The 20,329-nt window shown below is 38.4% G+C and overlaps 2 protein-coding genes across 2 annotated transcripts in view; both read right to left on the bottom strand.

Moving 5' to 3' along the window:
• The window catches only part of LOC117138978 (frizzled), an 88,431-nt gene that overhangs the window by 30,484 nt on the left and 37,618 nt on the right, over positions 1-20,329 (bottom strand). The gene's annotated exons all lie outside the window — the stretch shown is intronic.
• On the bottom strand, positions 8,084-8,587 carry LOC117138979 (histidine-rich glycoprotein). The gene has a single exon (XM_033301046.1). The coding sequence runs from the start codon at positions 8,493-8,495 to the stop codon at positions 8,214-8,216; it is 282 nt and encodes a 93-aa protein (XP_033156937.1). The 5' UTR covers positions 8,496-8,587; the 3' UTR covers positions 8,084-8,213.

Below are 20,329 nucleotides of genomic sequence, written 5' to 3'. Positions count from 1 at the left end.
TAATTTGAGACTAAATTAAATGTTCAGGCATCAACCGAGTTCATCAACCATATACAATTCCCCAACAATTTTCTAGTCGCAACTGATCTTTTCCAATCTACATCACGAAACTTCAAACGAACAATTAAGACTTCTCAGAGCTGTTACAGTATGTGTATGCAAATTGTGGCCCGAAACCAAATTAGTGGCAATGAGCTAATGAACAAAAAGCACTTCAACTTCAAAGACACATCACAGACCATCTGCCATTCATCTTCATCTTTCAGTTTCCAGAGCTGTCCGCGATCATTTCCATTTCAAATGTTCTGAGTTCCATGCATGAGCTCTACGTTCAGTATTTCCTCATTTGCCTCTAAACCATTTCTAAGAAAAGCCGAGACGATGGCGGCATATCAAAAGGGCAGACCAGACTAACCTGGCTCCTCCCATCCCCCCCACCACTCCAAATTTTTGCTCTCATTTGTTAATGTGGCATAAAATGTATTTTGCATGGTCTGATGAGGATAGCAAATAGTTGGATGGATGGAAAGATGAATGAACGACGGTTGTGTCATCGCTTGTCTGGGATTCATTAGAAAACAGTGGGAATCCTAAACCAAAATCATTAGTTTAATATGTTTTCAGTGCGAACACTTAAGGAAATATTTTAACACACCTACAAATTCACATATCTTATAACTCGTTTTTAGTAACTTGCACGAGAAAAGTTGGATATGACTTTTAAATTCAAGAATTATTTTTAATTGAAAAGTTTAATGCGATTATATTTAATATAAATATCCACTACCAAAAGGTCTTTTCCAATTATTTCCACACTGACAATCCCGTTCAGTTCCTAAAAAGTGCCTTTGCTTTTATATAGATCGTAAAGATCATTCTTTCATTTCCTTTATAAATCCCACTGTCCATCACGATGGCTTTGATCTTTCTTAATGGACAGCAACGTTTGCATCTCATTCAAACGAAATTTATGATCAGCAACTAGGGGAAAAGTGCAAGTGAAAACGAAAACGAGCGGAGGAGATCGGTGGTGAGATCGAACATTCCGATTCAACGGAAGCCCCGAGCACTTGAGTAATCAGTAGGCAGTTAACACAACAAGCCAATTAATTGAAAACAAATTGCCCATTAACTTGGCCAAAAAACAAACGAAAAGTAAAACGATAGTCAAGTGAGAAACGAGCGTGCGATCGGTAAACGAAACCAAAATCACTTGGCGATCGCTTCGATTACAGACCTGGTCATACTATATATGTGTATAAAGAGAAGGAGAATGGGGAGGGGGGATGTTATGAGTGGCACAAGATCGCTTGATCAAAAATCGGACCAACATCAAACAGACGGCCGCTTCAATGGCTTGATTAATGTGCCCCACATCAATCAGAGTGTACTGGATAAAAAAAGGGGGGATAGGGGTTTTCCTTCTACATAAATACACAAATCTTTTTCTGAGGCGGCGCCGCACAAACAGTTAAAAAGAGACGGATATAGGCTGGTTAAAAGGAGACAGCCATTGGAACACCCACACAATGTTGTTTGGGTCGAAAAAGAGCCAAAGGCTTTGTCAAAATAAATGAACAAACATAAATCGGGTAACACCACAAGAAAACACAAGAAACTTTAAAGTTTTGTTCAAAGGAAGTCTCCTCTACTATTTCTTTCTGTACCAAAGTGACGACTGATCGAGTCAGCAACAGCACTAAAAAATAGAAACAAAAAAATAGCAGAGAAAACAATGCAAAGGCAAAGCCTTAGAGCCACGGAGTTGCTTAGTTTAAAGATCACGATCTTCCACAGTCGCTCGAACATTTGCCAAAATGAGCAAAAAGCTTAAGCCACGGCAACAACAAATCACGTTTGTGATCTTGACTTTAGACATCAGAGTTGGGCCAGAAAAGAGCACAGTGCATAAGAAAAACAAAATTAAAAAAATAAAATAAGGCTAAGCGAAACTGAACCGGCAAATAAAGCCAAAGAAAAGTCATTTAAATGGCCTGGAGGCATAAAGCCAAAGCTGGAGTCTCCTTATTTCTAGAAACCAATACAATGAAATCCCCAGAGAAACATTTGTTGGTCGTGCAAGAAATGATCAGAGGTGGAGGTGGAAACAGGGTTAAAAGGGTTTCAACTTTGGGAAATAAATACAAACTTAAACTTCAGTTAACGCGTATTAAATTTATATAAAATCTTTGGAAACTGCAAAAAGATTAAAATTGTACATTTTAAATAAATAATGATATTATCAGATGTGCATAATTGTGAATCCCCTTTTAGAATCTCTGCCTCTGGACTTAGTCCTAGACAAGTTCTACTTGTTTGGACTGCTCTTGTCTTCCTCGCCTCCCTATGTTTTTTTTTATTTTGGGTTGTTTGTTTGTTGCTACTCTGGTTGTTTGTGTGGCAGTGTTCTAGGTTTGGGGAACCTCGGCTACACATGCAAAGTGTTGTTTGTGCTGTTTCCTATTGGTTCAAGTTGTCGTTGTTGGTTGTTGTAGTTGCTGATTGCCGGTTGTTGTAGTTTGTTGACTGTTGGAGCGATTTGAGCTACATGACAATGAGATATTGGGAACACTGCTCGCACAATGGCAATGAGTTCATTTAGGCTTTTTTTGCTTTTGTCTAAATTTTAAGGTAAGTCTTGAATTCATGAACTTTTCAGTAAGCTTTGTAAGTCTTCTTGGCTTCCATCAATCGCTAATGTTCAGCAATTGTCAGCTGGTTTATTGCCCTTTTGGATTCGTGCTCAAAATCATAATCAGTATTTGGTATTCAATTGAGTAACTCAAGTCTCCTTAATTAGAGACAAAGTCTATGGGGAGTTCCTCTTCCTCCTAACCGAAACGAAAAAGGGAAAATAATTTTCCAAACAAATGGCGAACAATCAAATGAAATGCTCATCCCAGCAACTCCCAGCCAAAGCAGGAAAATGGCAACTCATCAATTTTCCACATGTGATTTATTAACTAATTTGCCACAACCGCATTTAAATACGCTTTTCACACAGGCACGTACCGCATACAAAAATGAAGGCAGGCTTTCCCGGCTGAACACGAGTAAGGAGAAATGGTGATGGCACGTGGAAATTCATTAGACAAAAATGCCTTTCATTTTGTTATTTTTCACATTATTAGCAGGGCGTTGAGAAGGGAAAATGGTTCGGGTATTCCAACCTCTTGAGAAATATGCGAAAATCATGAGCCGCAGGTAAGTGTTTGGGCATTAATTATAAGACTCGGAGCTCCCTGGGAAATGCAACCGATGCGAATTAATGAATGCCAATGAATTATTTTCCAAACTAATTCCTAAATGTAGAAAACTTATAAGGCATAAAGTATTTAATAAAACTACGGTAATGCTCATACAAAAATGCGTACTTGTTTCTTAATAAATGTATGAATGCAATTTGTATGCCCATTAATATCGACATTTGGGTTTTTTCATATTTTTGCGGGACTTGCCCCCTCCTGTTGCCAGAGTTCCTCCCACTTTGGCTAATTTTATTTTTATGACTTTTATGCGCTCCGCTCTTGCGTTTTACCGATTTCCCTCTTTTCCTTGCAGATTTTCTTTTGTTTTTGGCCAGACTTCACTTGCATGATTTATGGGGGGGATTTCTTTGAATTTTTTTCGCCCTCTGTCTGCAGTTTCCCTACCCTTTGATCCCCTCAGCACCCAATGCTGTGCATTTGGCGTTAAAAATATTGCCAACTTGCCATAAATTTTATTGTATTTTGACAAGTAATAAAAATGCAGGCCACAAGCCGAAAAAATATGGAAAAATAAATAAAAAAAAAGGCAAACAAGAAAATGCATTTCGAGGGAGATAAGAAAATATAATGCGCTGGATGGGGAAAATCTGAATAATGGATGGAGGGTTTTGGAGGCTAAGAGATAACCCATTTTGAAGCTAATTTGAATTTTTTATGCCAGAAGAGTTCGTTGGGCTTTCGAAAGATTTTGACAAATCTCATTTTATGTAATTCGTCTTCGAATTGGTTTTGTTGAAAGATTTATTAGCATAACGGCTGACGTGGGGTAAAATATTTTTTTCTTTAGTCTCGTCTTTATTCAAAGATAATTAGCATCATAAATTTGGTTTCTTGTCATTACCATTTGAAGTTATCACTCAATCAAATTTATTGTGACTCAAACCGTATAAAGACAATAAAAGTTAAGTCAAAATTCGATTTTAGATTCAACTTGGTTACTTTGTGCTTAGTTTTTATGTATTCGTATTTGTATTTGCTTGGTTTCGTTTGGTCAAAAGTGGGACATTAATAGTCGGGCTTTGACTCTTAATGATTGCCCGTCGAGATCTTTATAGTTTTATACATTAGTATTTGAGCAGAGTGGGTATAACGTTTTTTTTAGCTTCAAACTAACAATTTTATATGTCAGGTTCTGTTTACGACATCAAGTATTTAGAGAGGTATTGATCAAAGAAAATTTGAATCTATTACTATAAATAAGAGATCCATAAGATATATGTTTTCCCGCTTTAGTACTTTAGCTTAACCGGCATGCAGTCATTACTTATGGGCACTTCATCATCCCGCAAATGGCTCTCATCCAATTAAAAGCCACAAAATCCATTAGCTTGTTTATATAAATAAACTCCATATCACCTCTTACATAATCGACCATCTATTTTCCTGGCACACAAACACCGAAGCCTTCGAAAAGTTTTTCAATTTTCCTGGACAAAATCGTATAAAAACAAATCTCAACGCTGCGTGTAATTATCATAAAGCGGAATCTTGCAGCGCCAATACGATGTCCATAACTTGTTGGTTAGCTTGGGGTCTACTTGAGGGGGAGTTGTGGCGTTTTCCTCCTGATTTTCCCCATTTGCCGGCAACATAACGATGTAACTTTCAATTTGCGTAATTTTCAAAGTGATTGCGATGAAGAAGCGTGGCCAACTGATCCCTCACCTAATGACTTTTGCCGTGTGAGTCTATCAGACATGTTTGCCCAAAAGCCCAAGTGCCGAAAAAAACCAGTAGAGGCGCTGTCTAGGGGGCGTGGTCGCATGTCCGTGACAGCGTGTCTGTGTGTAAGTGTGCTGAGGTGCACGCTTGTCATAAAATGCCGCTTATTATGTTGGCTATTAATTTTTACAGCCTGGACGCGACGGTCGGCATCCAATGGACTGCGGCCGAGTCGGTTTTTTTTCGGTCGGACCGGGGGGTCGTGACAAAATGTTAGAGATGGCTTCTAAAAGGTTTGTGGTACGGCAAAGTAAATTTTTTAATGTTTTTAAATGAAAGATTATTTGCATAAAGTTATTATTCTAATCAAAGTATATAGGTTATTTTTATGTACTACTCAAATATTTTCAGAAGAATGACAATTTCTGAAATGATTTACAATAACTGATACAGGTAGAGAATACTAATACGTAACACTTTTTGATAATCATTTAAGAAATTGTATTATATTAGAGATCACGCTACCATCACTAGGAACTGAAAGAGGCCTAAAAGGCTCCAAGTCGAAGGAAACTTGTTGTTGGCGCTCCATGGCAATTTATGACAAGCAGGCGAAATGGGCAACGCTCTTTCATTCTTGGCCTTCCGAGGTCTTGGCCACGGCTTCCATATCGCGGCTTCTATCGCAGATGTACAAATTTATTTTTGCGCTTTCCCAGGGGCGGGGTATTCAAGAGGATATGGCTGAGGAACTGGGATCCAGCCCATCATTAGTACTAACAAGCGACATTACGCGGCCTTAGTTTGGGAGACTAGTTTTTCGGAATGCGTACTCGATATGGAATGGCCTTTGTCTTCGGTTCGGGTATGTTTGTTTATTTAATGAGAAGTTTTGGTGGGGAATTTTTATAGCACCGCGTGTCCCACCGTACTTATCGTATTTTTGACTTTTCATGGGTTTATTAAATTATTAGAAGTAATCCTGCGAACTGAATTCCAGAAATTGCCCTTGATTGTTATGTGAATGGGCTTATGATTAGTCCCCGCTGTTGGTACACGATGGACTGTGAGTACGGTAATGGGTTTATTCTCCCGATTTGATTGCGCTCTATGCCAGTCGTTCTTTGTGGCTTCATGTTATTGGCTTGTACTTTAGTTGGGTAAACTCATTAATGGACCATCAGGTCGAATTGGTGATCAGTGTATGAACATTTCATTACTTACACTCTGCATAATTCTAGTTTATGGTGTGGAACTGCCATAAGTACATACCTGAAAGAAGAGGAAATTAGGATATTAGTACTCTGTCTGTTGGTGTGTGCATTAATAATTGGCGGTTTATTTTGAGTAAGACACGACAGGAGAAATTGTTTGAGAGCTTTGAACTGAGATTAAATTATGAATCAATTATAATCCCTTAAAATAAGAATACTTTCACTCATCTATAATAACAAATGCTACAATATTTCTCAAAAACAACCAAGTAGTTGTCATTATGACTCAATCATTCACAAATTTTTCACTTTTCTCGTGGTGTGCAATGTTTTTCCTCTTGCATAATCACTAAAAGTATCTGACGGATGCCCAAGCAACTCGTATTTCTATTGTTTTCTCTCATCTTTCAACTCGCTTTTTCACCGGCAGAGCCAACACTTGGCCAACTATGTAAAGTGAACATTTTAATTACGAAAAAAGCGAAGTAACTTTGACTTGACTTCTTTTCCTCACCCACTTGCTGTTGTTTTTCCAACATTTTCAACTTACGCGGCAAACTAGAGCCGACTTGCCATATAATTAAATACAAATAACAATTAAGATATACGAAGTTGGCAGGCGGCTCCATTTGGGGCTAAAGTATGGATCAGACTAGGCCTGTGGCCTGTGTTTTTTAATTAAAAGCAAGCCACGCGGTTTGAGGAATGGTTTCTTTTCAGACGCAACATTTATGAATTGAGACGTTAATTGTCATCTAGTCAATTTAAGGGGGAGGGGCACTTTACCTCATGCCTGTCAATTTTCAAGCTGTCCCATGAAATTGTCAAAAAATTGTTGATAGCCAGACCCCGAAAATGTTCATATTTAATTGACAGTCTTGGACCAAAAACCTAAAGAGAGTGCTCGAGTGTCACTTACTGCTACCAATTCCATTAGCGCGACATGTCAATGAGAGAGCTATAGTATACTAAAAACAATTTGGGGTATGTACATTAAGTAATCACTCCACATTCTATTTAATATTTAACATTGAGCGAATTTGTTAAAAGTTGTTGAGAAAAATCTTTTGAAACATTTTAAAATTACTAGATCACTTAAGTCTTAATATTTTTAAGTTAATTCTTCAGCTTGTAAATTATGTATAGGGTATTTTCCTACCACTTAATCATTTTCCTTATTTTTCCTGTTTTTTCAGTTTTTACCTTTGGGGCGTTTCGGCGTCTGTCGCTTGACGTAATGGCAACATGTTTTACAACATTATTAGACAGGCCAAAATGGAAGCGGTTTTTTTCGGATTTCTGGTCGACAACTGGCAAATTTTAATTACCAATATTTTCCAGGTGTCGATACCCATACGACCCACGCCGGGGGCAGCATTTTACATTTTATGACAGGCCATAACCCACAGACAAATAAATATGTGCGGGTATTGAGAGACCCACTCTATATGGTAGCTGCTGTCTAATTAGCGTTTTGTGACAACCGCAGAAAAATAAAAGCACTTCGAAATGGGTTTGTAATTGGCAATCATTTTGTTTGACCCACCCGAAGCGAATCTAAGCCGTACTAAAATTATATTTAATTTCATTTGTATTTATCGGCTTACAAAATTGTTTTCGTGGGTGGTCTTGTTTTGTGTTTGTGGTTGCCAATAATCTTCTTATTGGATTAGAATTTCTTGAATTATTGAGTTTTAAAATTATTCTTGATTCCTTTAGCTTTAAAATCAGCTTTATATGTATAGAGAATTGTTCAATTACGTTTTGCTGAAATCTTTGCGTCATGTCAATCAAGATAAGATTAGTTGTTTTTATTTTAACTAAGTGCGCAGTACAGGTATTTTTGCAATGCAGAAATCAAATTGAATAAGTAATGCATTCTGTCTTGTCAACTGTCTTCAAATAAAACAGCAGGCAAAAATAATTGTCTTTGTAAGTCTAAGTGGTTTTAATGATTTTTTTTTAGTTTTTCTTTTTGTTCACATTATGTAATAAATTAAATTCGCTTATAAACACTTTCATTATTTCGCCGCCTGATGGCGAAAGATCCTCCTTCCATTCCATTGGACTAGCAGTGGTGATGATGATGTCCATGGTGAGGACCATGATGATGGTCAAAGTGGCTGCCGTGGTGGTGATGATGATGATCGTAGTGGGGCGGCGGTGGCGGAGGTCCGTAGTGGTGGTGGTGGTGCGGCGGGGGTCCGTGGTGGTGCATTGGAGGCCCGTGGTGGTGATGGTGGTGCACCGGAGGCGGTGGGTGATGGTGGTGGTGATGATGTCCACCTCCACCCAAATTGAGGCCAAGGTGGATTCCGAAGAGGCGATTTTCGTGATGTGGCGGCGACATTTTAAATGTTTTTATTTAAATCCTTGTCGAAGTGATATATTCCTTTCGATAACTTCTCTCGTTGCTTGTTGAATGCTAACTGCCTTTCCATCCGCAGATATGACCAGTTTATATACACATCCCACTTGAACAGCTTGACAATTCAGATAGCATTTTTGTAGTGCTGGTTTATCTTATCGAAAGGGGTGTGAATTCGACTGACTCACTGGGGATTCACTTCGATTCCATTGCTAATACTCAAAGTGGGCTATAAAGATAGCAATGTTTTTGTGCCATCATAGATCGAGAATTACTCACCGGACTAATTGATAACTTTTAAGTGCTTTACTTCTTTTCATTCTTAAAGAATGTAATGACAGTAACAGCAGATGTAAGAAAAAACAAATAAATTTCACAGACAAAACAACAATTTGACATTGCAAAAAAATAATTTTGCAGATGCAAGAAGATGCTGGAAAAATATATGTATAAGGCTAAAATAAAACTTTAAGACCCCGGCAACAATAATTTCCGCCTTGTTTGCCAGACGCATTCCCAAACAAAAAATAAGAAAATACAGTACGAAAGAAGAAAAGCGAGGAAAACCAAAAAGGCACTAAAGACACCCAACCCAAGCCCAGAGAAAGTGCGAGCAGGAAGGCAATAACCAGAAAGCTTTTGCATGAAGATTGGCATGGGTGGAGGTGTTTATATACCCGCTTTCAATAAAAAAAAATGCACAGAAAGAAACAATCTCCTGATATCATTTCTCCTTATCAACACTTCCACACTATTTTCGTATTTGGCGTGACAATCTTATCAGTGTATTGAGTAGGAGTTATTTATCAGGGAGAGGGTATCTCTCAAAATGAGTACATGATTTTTAGGGATTCCCTGTAAACTAATGTTAACTTTTCATAATGTTGCTAAATTAAACTAACTTTTTGAACTGATCTTATTAAAAGATGTACTAATGTAATAAAATTTGTTGCTGAGTTATTAAAAACGAATGTTTTTCTCAGTGTACCACACAACTCCACATGAAGGCGACTTCAGTGCGTGACAATAACTTTTGCCTTTGAGCCGCCTTAATGGCATGGGAAGGATGACTTTTGGGGGTGTTGGAATTAAGGGATGAGGGGCCACGGGCTGCGGACGACTCTGATAAACTGCGTTAGAAGTTATAAAGCGATTAGAGTTTGTCTGGAGTGCGTCTTGGGAGCAAAAGAGAGGGGTATACAGACGGACGGGAAAGAGACGGAAACAACTTTATGCTGTATCAATTTAATGCTTATTTAAAGTGCGACCAGAGATTTTGTCCTCCTGCAGTTCAGGGAGCAAAAACGATATAGGAAATGAGTAAAAAAGAAGCTGGAAAGTGGGGCCAGGCAAATGGAAGGGGGCAATGCAGGTAATACATAAATTTGATTTTATGGAGTTGCTTTTCAAAGAACTTCTGCAAAAGTTTGATAATACATTTTATTAGCTTTGTAAAGAAATCTTTTTGTGGGAGATAAGGCAACCTTGGAGGAAAATAAGAAAAAAGGGATATTTGAAAAAGTTTTAGAAAAAAAAACTTCGAAGCTTAATTGGAACAATAAATTGAATTTATTGGCAACTTTTTATAAAATCATAATGAATAGTAATTTACAAGAAACCTCATGAAGTTTTAGAGACGTGCAATAAATCATTAGCAAATCATAATAAAATAACATGTCCTTACATAAAAATTCCTAAAACCTTATATTATACTGTCAAAAAAAATCCATTAGCACAGCCATAAAGCAGAATATCCTTTTAAAAACTCACTTTAGTGGTACCGTCAAAAAGCTTTTCAGACTTGATCATCTGGCTCATATTCCCCCGCTGGTTTTGTTTACACATCCAATGAAAATTCCATTTTCAGTCTGGCACGTTTGGAAGGTTCCCTATGGTGAAGGGTTAGGCCACCCCATACATATTAACCTTTCTTCTGCCGACGGCCACAATTATGGCCTTTAACCCCTTTGTCAACAACTTGAGTTTATTTGAGCTTTATGCGCACATGCTGAGTCTGATTTTTGGCCGAGTCCGAAATGCCTTTGAGCATTGTCCTCCGCTTCCATCCCCCCACACTTCCACCCGATTTTCGCATCCCACGTTCCTCGTCACATAATAATTTTATGTGCTTTTTGGCTGCTGCATTTTTGCATAGTCAGACCCTGAATTCGATGGACCAAAGGGGGTGTGGTGGGATGTGCAGGGATCCTGTAGAAGATTGCGACAAAAGCAGAAAATGTTCAAAAAAATAAACGTTGAAATTATTATGGTCTGTTGCATTTTTTATGGTTTCGTTTTATATATATGTATATTCTACTGTCTGGGGTTGCTTTGGTTCCTTTTTCCACATCTGAGTTTGCAAACGGGTAAAATGCATAGAAAATTTGCGATTTACGGGATTTGGCTGGCTCTGATTTTCTGGGGAATTTATTTGTTATGTCTGCTCGTGAGTCACCGATGGAGATTTTTGCACGAGATACAGATTTTCAGGACGTGGTCCAGCAAAATGATTTTCAATTTATAAAGTAAGCAAGCATTATTTTTCATATATCTATGTAAATAAATCCTTTTAGAAATATTGCATGTATAGAAATTATTTTACTTAGTAAAATTTGTGTAAGTTGTATTTTAAATTCACAATTATCAAAATATCTTCTGGAAATCTCCATATTTTTGCTATTTTTCCCTTCAACGCAGAACACTGCTCTGTAAGACAGCTCTGCCAATTAAGTTTTCAATTTCCGCAAGTCAACTTCAAAGACTCGAGGGAAGTCGAGCAACCACCGCTGAAAACAAAGAACATGTTCTGGCCCTATTTTATACTTTTGCCAACTTCCCCCTTTTTGGTACATACATATGTATTTGTATTTGTATTTGTTGACATTTCATTATGAAGAACTCACCCTGAAGACGACATTAAATTTTAGAGGGTGGCTCGAAATTCTTGATTTTTGTTTTGCCTACGCACGTAATAAAAATAATAATAATATTTGGATTCGGGCGCGTGTTCATAATTTACGATAATTGCCTCGGATCGTTGACATTTTCAATTAATTCGAAGCGGAGGTCTTTCAACAGTTGTCATAGATAAAAATCTCATATATTTAATGGCTAATGCTGGTTTTAGATTTAATAATGCGTGCCGTGTCGTAAACGCATGTCGTATTTTATTCCGTCAGTAGCTATCGCTCATAAAAGTCTTATAATTTAAAGAGATTTTACGATCGAAGAGGATAAGCTGAGGATGCCCAACCGGACACCCATATCATAAATGTGAGTAAGGCGAAGTTGGTAAATCATTGCTTATGCTTAATTCATTTCCCGTTGGCTTTTCAAAATTTCCTTCGCTTTCGACGCTTTTTCTACCATTTTCCCTTATTGACTTTATGGACTCGTACACGGATGTGGCGTTTCCGGCAAGGCGACTTCCTCCGTTTCCCACCCACGATCTAAAGCGCCAGAAAGGGGCCGTTGACCATAAAAGAGGCAGAATACACAACACAAAGTGGGACAGACCGGAGAATATAACAAAAGCCTCGGTTACAACAGTTTTTTTTTTTTAAGCGCCTTGGCCTGAGCTTGTAATGAACTTTTATTTGCATTGTACCCCACATGAGGGGGTGTTACCCAAAGGGGAGGGGATGGGGGTGGAAAATCCAGACAAGTGGGCCACAAGTCGATACAAACCACACACACTCGTCCGCACCCATTTCAATTCATTCATTTAGCCCATAAAGCCAGATGCATCCGCAGCCAAAGGAACCCATACACAGCGAGAAATGCATAAGCAATTTATAACTTATTATACCCAAAAACCAATTTCTTGCTGTAGGTTAGCGCTCTGGAAAAGTAAGAATATTCTCGAAACACGTTGACTCATTCCTAACATTTGAAAGAAACTTTTGCAAATGAACTATTATCTATTTTAAAAGGGAAATATATCTTTACAAAAATAAAATATTTAATGTTTACTAAATAATATTAGTATATTTATCATCATTTTTCGCACGGTGCAGGAACACACTGAAAACTCGTCTTACCCCTTATAAGGCCCAAGATCCAATCGATTTATGGGCATTTCCGGGTTGAAATCACTTAGAAGAGTTTGCTGATGGGGCGGAGTAGGTGGAATCGCTTGTTAGTTCCTTTGTGTTTCGGTTTTATATTTTTCCTTCCTTTCAACCAATTCTAATGCATTCTGTGGCTCCCCCAAAAATATTTTTTTCACGAACTTGTAAGCTTCATAAAATAAATATTTGAAAGGGAGCTTCAGATTTATAAGGGATGGTTTTATAGGTTTCTTCGAAATTTCCTTCCAATCTTATCAAGTGTGGGATACTGAGTCATCTTCTGAGTTTCTGCATCTTGGATTGAGTTATTGTACTTTAAGTAATTGAAACTTAAGGGGAGGCAATCTATTTGATGTATAAATTTACCGATCGAAAGTCACCCTCAGATAAATGTTATATTGAGAAACTAAAGAAGAAAAGTGATTCTTAAGCTCTCTATTTGTTAGATTTGTACTTCATAAAATTAGGTGGTATAGTGCACCCTTTTTTTTTGATATAAACGATCATTCGATAAACATTAATAAACAATTTTTAGTGCATATCTATTTAACCTAACATATTTTTTCCTTCTTCCAAATTTCATGCCACTTAATTACCCATTGGTGGTCCAGACTGAGGGCTAATTAACCCATTACTGTGCACCTGGCACACGAACAAACAAAAAACTGCGAAAACTATTCAACGCGTCATGCAAGCTGGGAGCAAGAGAGATGGCTAGAGAGCGAGAGAGGGAGAGTGGCAATGATAGAGTGAGAAAGTTTTGGCGTTTTTTTTATTTTCTGGCGCTGCCAAAAACATGTTAAAGGTGTTGGGCCAGAACAAAGGCGAAGCAGAAATACTAAGTGGAAAATGGAAAGAAAACCCAAAAATGTGGAAAACTTTTTTGAAGTTGTGCCAATAAATTGTGCGGTACCACTGTGGGGTTAAGCGACAGTTCTCTGCACTTGACAAGAAAACAAAAAAAAAGTTTCGGAAATACCCAAAAAAATTATGACTAAACGTAATTAAAAAAACTTTTGCTGCCGCACAATTGAAATCGAGTAAAATCAAAGGGGCTGGGTACGGAAATCTTTTGCCCACCAGCGATTTGAGCACTTTAACCCACACCATCCAAACAAAAAAAAGGAAGAACCCAACGAAAAAACACAGAGCAAAAGCAATTTACACGCCGAAAGATTTCTTCCTATCGCTTATCAAATTAGACAAAGGGGAGAAATTTCGGGCGAAAAGCGTGGTGTTAACCCAGCAGGTCAAAGGTGTTGGCAAGCACCGCAGGAAGCTTTTGAATTGCCCCTGGCTGAAGGATATCCCATCGATATGGCGGCGTGCGAATTTTCGTGCCGAAAAGAGATTTTAATGACATCGGCTGCGCTTTATGGCAGCCGCAAAAGACAATTTCGTCCGCAAATTTCGTGTGGGCGTGTTTATTGTCGCTTTTCCCTCGCATTTACCCTCCAAAAAAAAGCAACTGACAGGATATTAGAAATAAACAGAACAGCAGGATGCCACCCGTACGGGCGGTACTTTAGTGAGTTTATACAGGGTATGTGGCTGGTATTTATGTATGTAGGCATCGAATCGATTCGCCGGAGGTGAAACAGTTTCAGAAATTCTTAGCTGCAACGGATCGATGGAAAGTCATCAACATTTTGGGGTGCTTATGGGAGACATTATCTTTAATTTTATTTTACACAATTGAAAATCAGGGAATAGATGTCAAAGAGCCCCCAAAGATATTGAACTTTCATTTCTTTAACCATTTAAGGCAAACGTTCAACAGAAGTTACCCTATTTAAATACCTTTAAAAAAAATGTTGATTACAGTATACTAAATAAATCAATGCGCGTTTTTCTCCTTTAATTCCAAAATCTTTTTGACTAGCTTTAATTTTGGCATAAAGACGGTAAGTTATATATATACCCTCTATTCATTCGTTAGTCTCTTTTCGGCTGCTGGAGATTCATTAACTTGGCTGTCTTCACACTTAGCCCAGTCATTTTGTACGGTTTCCATTGTTCCCTTCTGGTCATTGGCCCTTGTGCCGCTTCTTCTCCTTTAACAGTTCGCTCGTTTTTTTTCCGCCCTCAGGCAACAAGATGCCTAACTCGGCTTTAATGCTTTTCGAATCATATTAATTTGAATTAATGATTTTAATTGCCGCAAATTAGTGGGCATGCTGGACCACCGGAGCCGACAAAAGCTTTATGACTTTATAATGATCTGAGCCGTTACGAGTTCTATATAATTATACGATAATTCATTCCAAGCTATGGTCGCCAGCTAAATGTGAAAGAAGTCCTCTTTGAGTTTTGGCAAACACTGTGATGCCCAATCATCTAATAGGAAAATCCACAAAACGTAGGGCCAGACATGACAATCAAATTATGGCACAAAACGGAATAAAAACTCATAAAAATGACATTAGCCAAATGGAGCACGTACTGGATCCCGCTAAGATAAATGATGCCAAAAGCTTTCATATAAACAAAATATAAAAATGAAATCAAACAAATAATCTCCGAGTCAGGGTAAAAGAAACAGAAGCCGCACAAATGATGCGCGAAGCGAAAAAAGTGAAACCTTGGCAAGCTCAATTGTTTCGAATAAATGTCGCACTTATCATACCCTGCAATCGTTTCTTCAATGGTATTTATACGAAATGAGTAGCTAAACTTCTGATAAAATAGATTAGTAATACCTATTTGCATGATGTATTGTAATAATGATGTTTTGCACTTGACCTTTAAACTCAAATGCCTTCAATAGAATCCATGAGGTCAATACCTATCTTTTTTATAATCTTTGTTAGGGTATCGCAGACTGTTCAGATTGTAAATGTAATCAAACGGATGACAGAAAAAGGCTCTCTCACCCCACCTGTCCCACCTTTCCTCTTATTTGTGAGAGCTATTGCGATGCCATTTCAGTAGCCATGACAACGAACAGCAATACCAAGTGAAGTTGAGGCCCGATGCCGTTTGGATATGCCCAGGGTAATAGCAACTTGTAGTCGTGTTGCCAATGTAGCAACAACGCCGCGGTATCTCAAACTGCGTATCAGTTGCTGCTGCTGTCGCCAATGTTGCTGCTGTTACTATTGCTGTTGTTGCTGCTGCTGCGACTCACGCACACGTTTCACGCTATTTGCTGTTGTCTTCATCGCGTCTTGCCGTTCCCCCCAAAACACCATTCCCCTTGTGTTGTTTCGGCCATTTTAGCTACCGGTTTTACGCGCCAAAGTCTCCATAACTTTTGCCACATGCCATTCAACGCACATTGTTCGTGTTGCTATGCTGCATGTTGCTGTTGCTGCAGTTGCTGCGGCTGTTGCTGCTGCTGCGGTCAACAGCTATGGAGCTTCTTCATATGGATTGACTTTCAATCATTTCAAGGGGTATATAAACTTGGGAGCTATTGGCTTAAGACAGCTAAAACGAATCAAATTTAAGAGTTATTTTCCCATTATTAAATAAGGATTTTATGGACCGTGGGATTATGACAGTTAATATCTTTAAAAATATGGCATAAAAACTCGAAATGGTTGCAGTAAATTCAATTTCTTTTTTACGCGTAAAAATTGAAATATGTAATTTAATTGTGATACCAGATCCGTTAAGTTATAAGATAATTTATGCTGAGCCAAGATCAGTAATTCTTTATAGAGTATAGCTTTGTTTAAGACATGTATTGAATTTATCGATTCCCACTGCTTGTGAATTCTTTAAAGACTGCGTTTTTGTCCCCAGAGCTGCATTCTTTCCATCTCTGTCTCTAGCGAACGCTCCGTCTCTTTCTATTTCTCAGAGGCTACGTCCGTCGATTGTCTTCGTCTGAATATGTGACTTGCATGCGAGAAAAGGTCTCCATTCCGTGAATCGACTTTAGCATTTCATTTGCTGCTGCTACTCACTCTAATTCTGCGCCGTTCATTTCATTTCGTTTCTGTGTGGGTTATGTTTGGCACGATTGCCATGGAAACTGCAAATGCCAAAGCGCATTATTTGATTATGCGGGGCCACTTGAGAAGAGTGAAAGAGATGGTTGGAAAGCAAAGGAAAGAGACGGTACGGTAGGTCAAAGAGCTAGCCAACTCTTTTAGTATGATCCTTGAGCGAAAGTCCGCCTGCACTGGCATAACATTTCCAGCTGACTTCCACCTGACTGACAAATGCATTTCAAAGTGCATTTCCCCCACTGAAAGCCACCCTCCGTTTTCCGCTTTTCCTTCAAAACCACTCTGTTTCATAAATCATTCATACGCCAGTATTTTTATGCCATTCGATAAGTGGCTCCCGATTGCTTACTTTTCTTTAGGAAAATCCCTTTAAATGGAGTACAGTGCTTCCAGACAGCAAACATTCTTTTAAGGATTATTTTGTGATCCTGAAATGATGTTTCTAGCATCAAAAAACCTAAAGCTTGGGATTTTGCGTTATAAATTCCTGATTTGTTAAAGTATTCCATTTACATGTGTAAATATTCAATTTTTCACATACATCAATTCTTTGTCACAAGGTTTTTCACCATTTGAAGCTCTTTCTCTTGTAAGCAAAAATAAGTCCGCCTTGGATAAATTATGTTAATTTAGTTCCAGCCCGCCTGCTCCACTCCACTTTGCTCTTTAATAACTTGACAAATGAAGAAAAGAAAAAGACGGGCAGAGAAGTCTCTTCCACGGACTTACGACTGCCAGGCATATAATTTCGCAAAAGCGCAACAAATTGTTAATTTTCCTTTGCTCTGCGTCTCTTTCGGTTTATGTTAATTTGCATATTTTCTTCGTTGGTTCGTTTTTTTTTTTTTTTGCGTTCTTATAAATGAAAAATAATTGTTGAGCGTGTCTACAAAATGGTAATAAATTCTAGACAAGTAAAGCAAATTGTTGCCTTTGGGTTGGTCTTCTATTTAGGGGTATACTTAAGATTTTCGTGAGTTGAACAAAAAATGCGCATTATAATCTAAAAGCATGGTCTGCTGTACTATTAAAAGCGTTTTAAATATTGTAACGCTTAATTTTTTAAGTTATTAATCTAATATTGTAATAACTAAATTAAAAAGCCGCACAATTACCAGTAGTCTGTTACATTCACCTGGGGCTTCTTATACTTTAAATTTTGTTCAATTTTACTAACAGACTAGCAGTTTATGTTTGTCTGGACCAAAAATCAAAGTGCAGACCCACTTGGCCCGTTTAATATTCGCAGCACAAAGCAAATGGAATCCCTCGGAACTGGACTTTAGCAGGTGGACAGGTTCAGGTGATTCATAGGTCTCTTTCTCCCATATTCCACTCTGAATTCCTGTCTGCGGAATAGGGGGAAATCCATCAAATGAGCTGCCAACGCGTTGTGGAGTCAATACAAATTGTTCGCTTCCCCTTTTGGCTCCCTCTACAGTGGATCCTCCCTGCCATTTACTTGGCCAGAAGTGTTTAAAGGGGAGTGCCAGTGGTTGGTCGGCCGAAGGGGGGATGGATTTTCTGCGGGTATATCTGTGAGCATTATTCAATGTTTGCAACGAACGTGCGCAAATTACGGATTCAATGCACGTAGCCGGCGGCCAAAGCTTCCAAGCTTCCCGCCTCGAGCGATTCAGACTTTGTTTACCCAAAAGCAGTCGATGTTGGTATATTGTTGTTGGCTCGGCGCGTAGTTGTTGTAGAAGTCTACCGCCATCATCAACGCCCAAGCAACAACTGTCCTATCCCTCTTTCGCCGGCGCACTCAAACTGACGACACATTAAAATAATGTATTTTTAAATTTAACATTAATTGCAGCTGAATGGTTTCTGAATGGGCTGCAGCACCGCGAGAAATGGGAAGGTTTTTTCATCAAATTTCTGTTTGAAAATGTGTTTATATTAAACGTATCCACAAAAAATGATTTGTGCCCGTTACATTTTTAAAGGTTTCTACTACTATTCTAAATTTAAAATGTTTTATCTCAGTGTATAAACCTGCTGCGCCTGTTCCTTTCCATTTACTGTTATTTTCTTGGCGAAGCATCTCAAGGAGTGCCCCTTACAACAACGGCGATTTTCGCCAGTCGCTTGCAGTGCATTAAGTCATCATTTTATTTTAATTTTTTTTCGGAGACTTTTCCCATAAATCGCTTTTCCTTTGCCTGAGATTTTAATGTATTTATATAAGACGCGATGAGGGGAAAATATGTTTTTTATGGCTTTTGGCATTTTGCATGCATTAGCGAGTGACTCTCGAGCGTTTGTGTTTGCTTAGGCTAGAGTGAAAAAATTTTGCTTATATTTATTAAGCAATTGAAAATTTTTTCATTGCTGGAAAGGGAAGTATGACATCGAATTGTACATATATTTAAAGTGATAAAAATGCATTTAAATATTTTTACCATCTTAACATATGAAAGTATAGCAAATGAATATTAAATGTGCTACTTTAACAATGTATCATAAAGTTGATGCAACAAATCCTCCAGTATTGCTTTGATTACCAAATCCTACAACTTATGTCCTGACACTTGCCAGGATATTCCGGCAAGTCGTCTAATTTCCAGCCCCGTTTACCACAATGCAGCAGTAATCCAGTGTTAAGCTGGCACCTAACCTCGCTCACTCCCTAAAATTACGTAACCGGGGCATCAAGTAGAGCAGCCAGTTAATGCCGGGTCTGTAAGTGCCCATCAGCGGGTATGCTCCACCTCCCACTCGGTAACCCCTCCAAATTGTCTATGACTTTCATTCGATTTGCCTAACAAGCCATAATCATGTGCTGCTGTATTTAATTACTAGCGTCTGGTCGTATTGGAAATTGTTCGGGCTCTAGAAAGAGAGGCATAGATATTGGACGAGAGAGACGGCGTACAGGAGCCTGGCCGGCAAACACAATTGAGTCATTAAGCCGCAATCTAATTAAGCCCAAAAATGTGAAATGAGCCCAGGAATGGGCAACAACGAGAAGGCCTCTAAGTTGGCTTAGTGGCTGCGCGTTAAGCGAATTAGTTTTGGTCTTGTTCTTTGACTTGAATCCCCCAAAAAAAGAAGGCAACTCATCTGAAGTCCACAAATTTTTACGGCACTTTAACGTGACCGTTTTTAGGCTACATTCTTTTTCCTCTCCGCATTTTACATTTTTGGTTGGTCGTCAAGATTTATTTCGTGTCTGTCCGCGACCACGTAGGTCATTAAATTGTTTAGAAATCGCGGACAACCGAATTAGAAGCCTCCAAAAGTATCTCAGTATCCAGACCCAAATGCCCCAGCCCAGCCCAAGACCCCATTCTCAAATGAACCACAAAATGACTGACAAACGGGTGGCACAAGAATCTTTACAGTGGTGAAGACTAGTTAAAAATGGTTAAAAAAGTTCTGTATCGCTGGCAGCAGTAATTTTTTAAATACTAATTAAATAAGGGTAGGTTTGGTGAAAAGTTAAAAATATTTGTACGTTTGTATTAAGAAAGGGAAATAGAAGACATTTTGTAAAAACCAAAAATATAAGGATTATATTTTTTGATTTTTCCTTCATTCTGGACATCGAATATGCTCATTGTTTCTACAAGACTTCAGCCCCACTGTCTTCCTTTTTCATTTTTAATTTTTTGTTGGTTTTCCCAAGTTTTTTGTAACTCTTTTTGGCTGGTAGCAACCGGGCCACAGCCACGAGAAATAGATACAGTTAATGCCGCAAATGATGTCTAATGACGGTTTCGTCTTACGCGTTGAAATTGCCCTAACCGCAACGATGGCTGAGTAAAGTTTTGGGCGGAGTGTG

This window comes from Drosophila mauritiana, chromosome 3L, assembly GCF_004382145.1.
Source record: "Drosophila mauritiana strain mau12 chromosome 3L, ASM438214v1, whole genome shotgun sequence".
In the NCBI taxonomy this organism is placed as follows: Eukaryota; Metazoa; Arthropoda; class Insecta; order Diptera; family Drosophilidae; genus Drosophila; species Drosophila mauritiana.
This window is presented reverse-complemented; position numbering and strand designations above follow the sequence as displayed.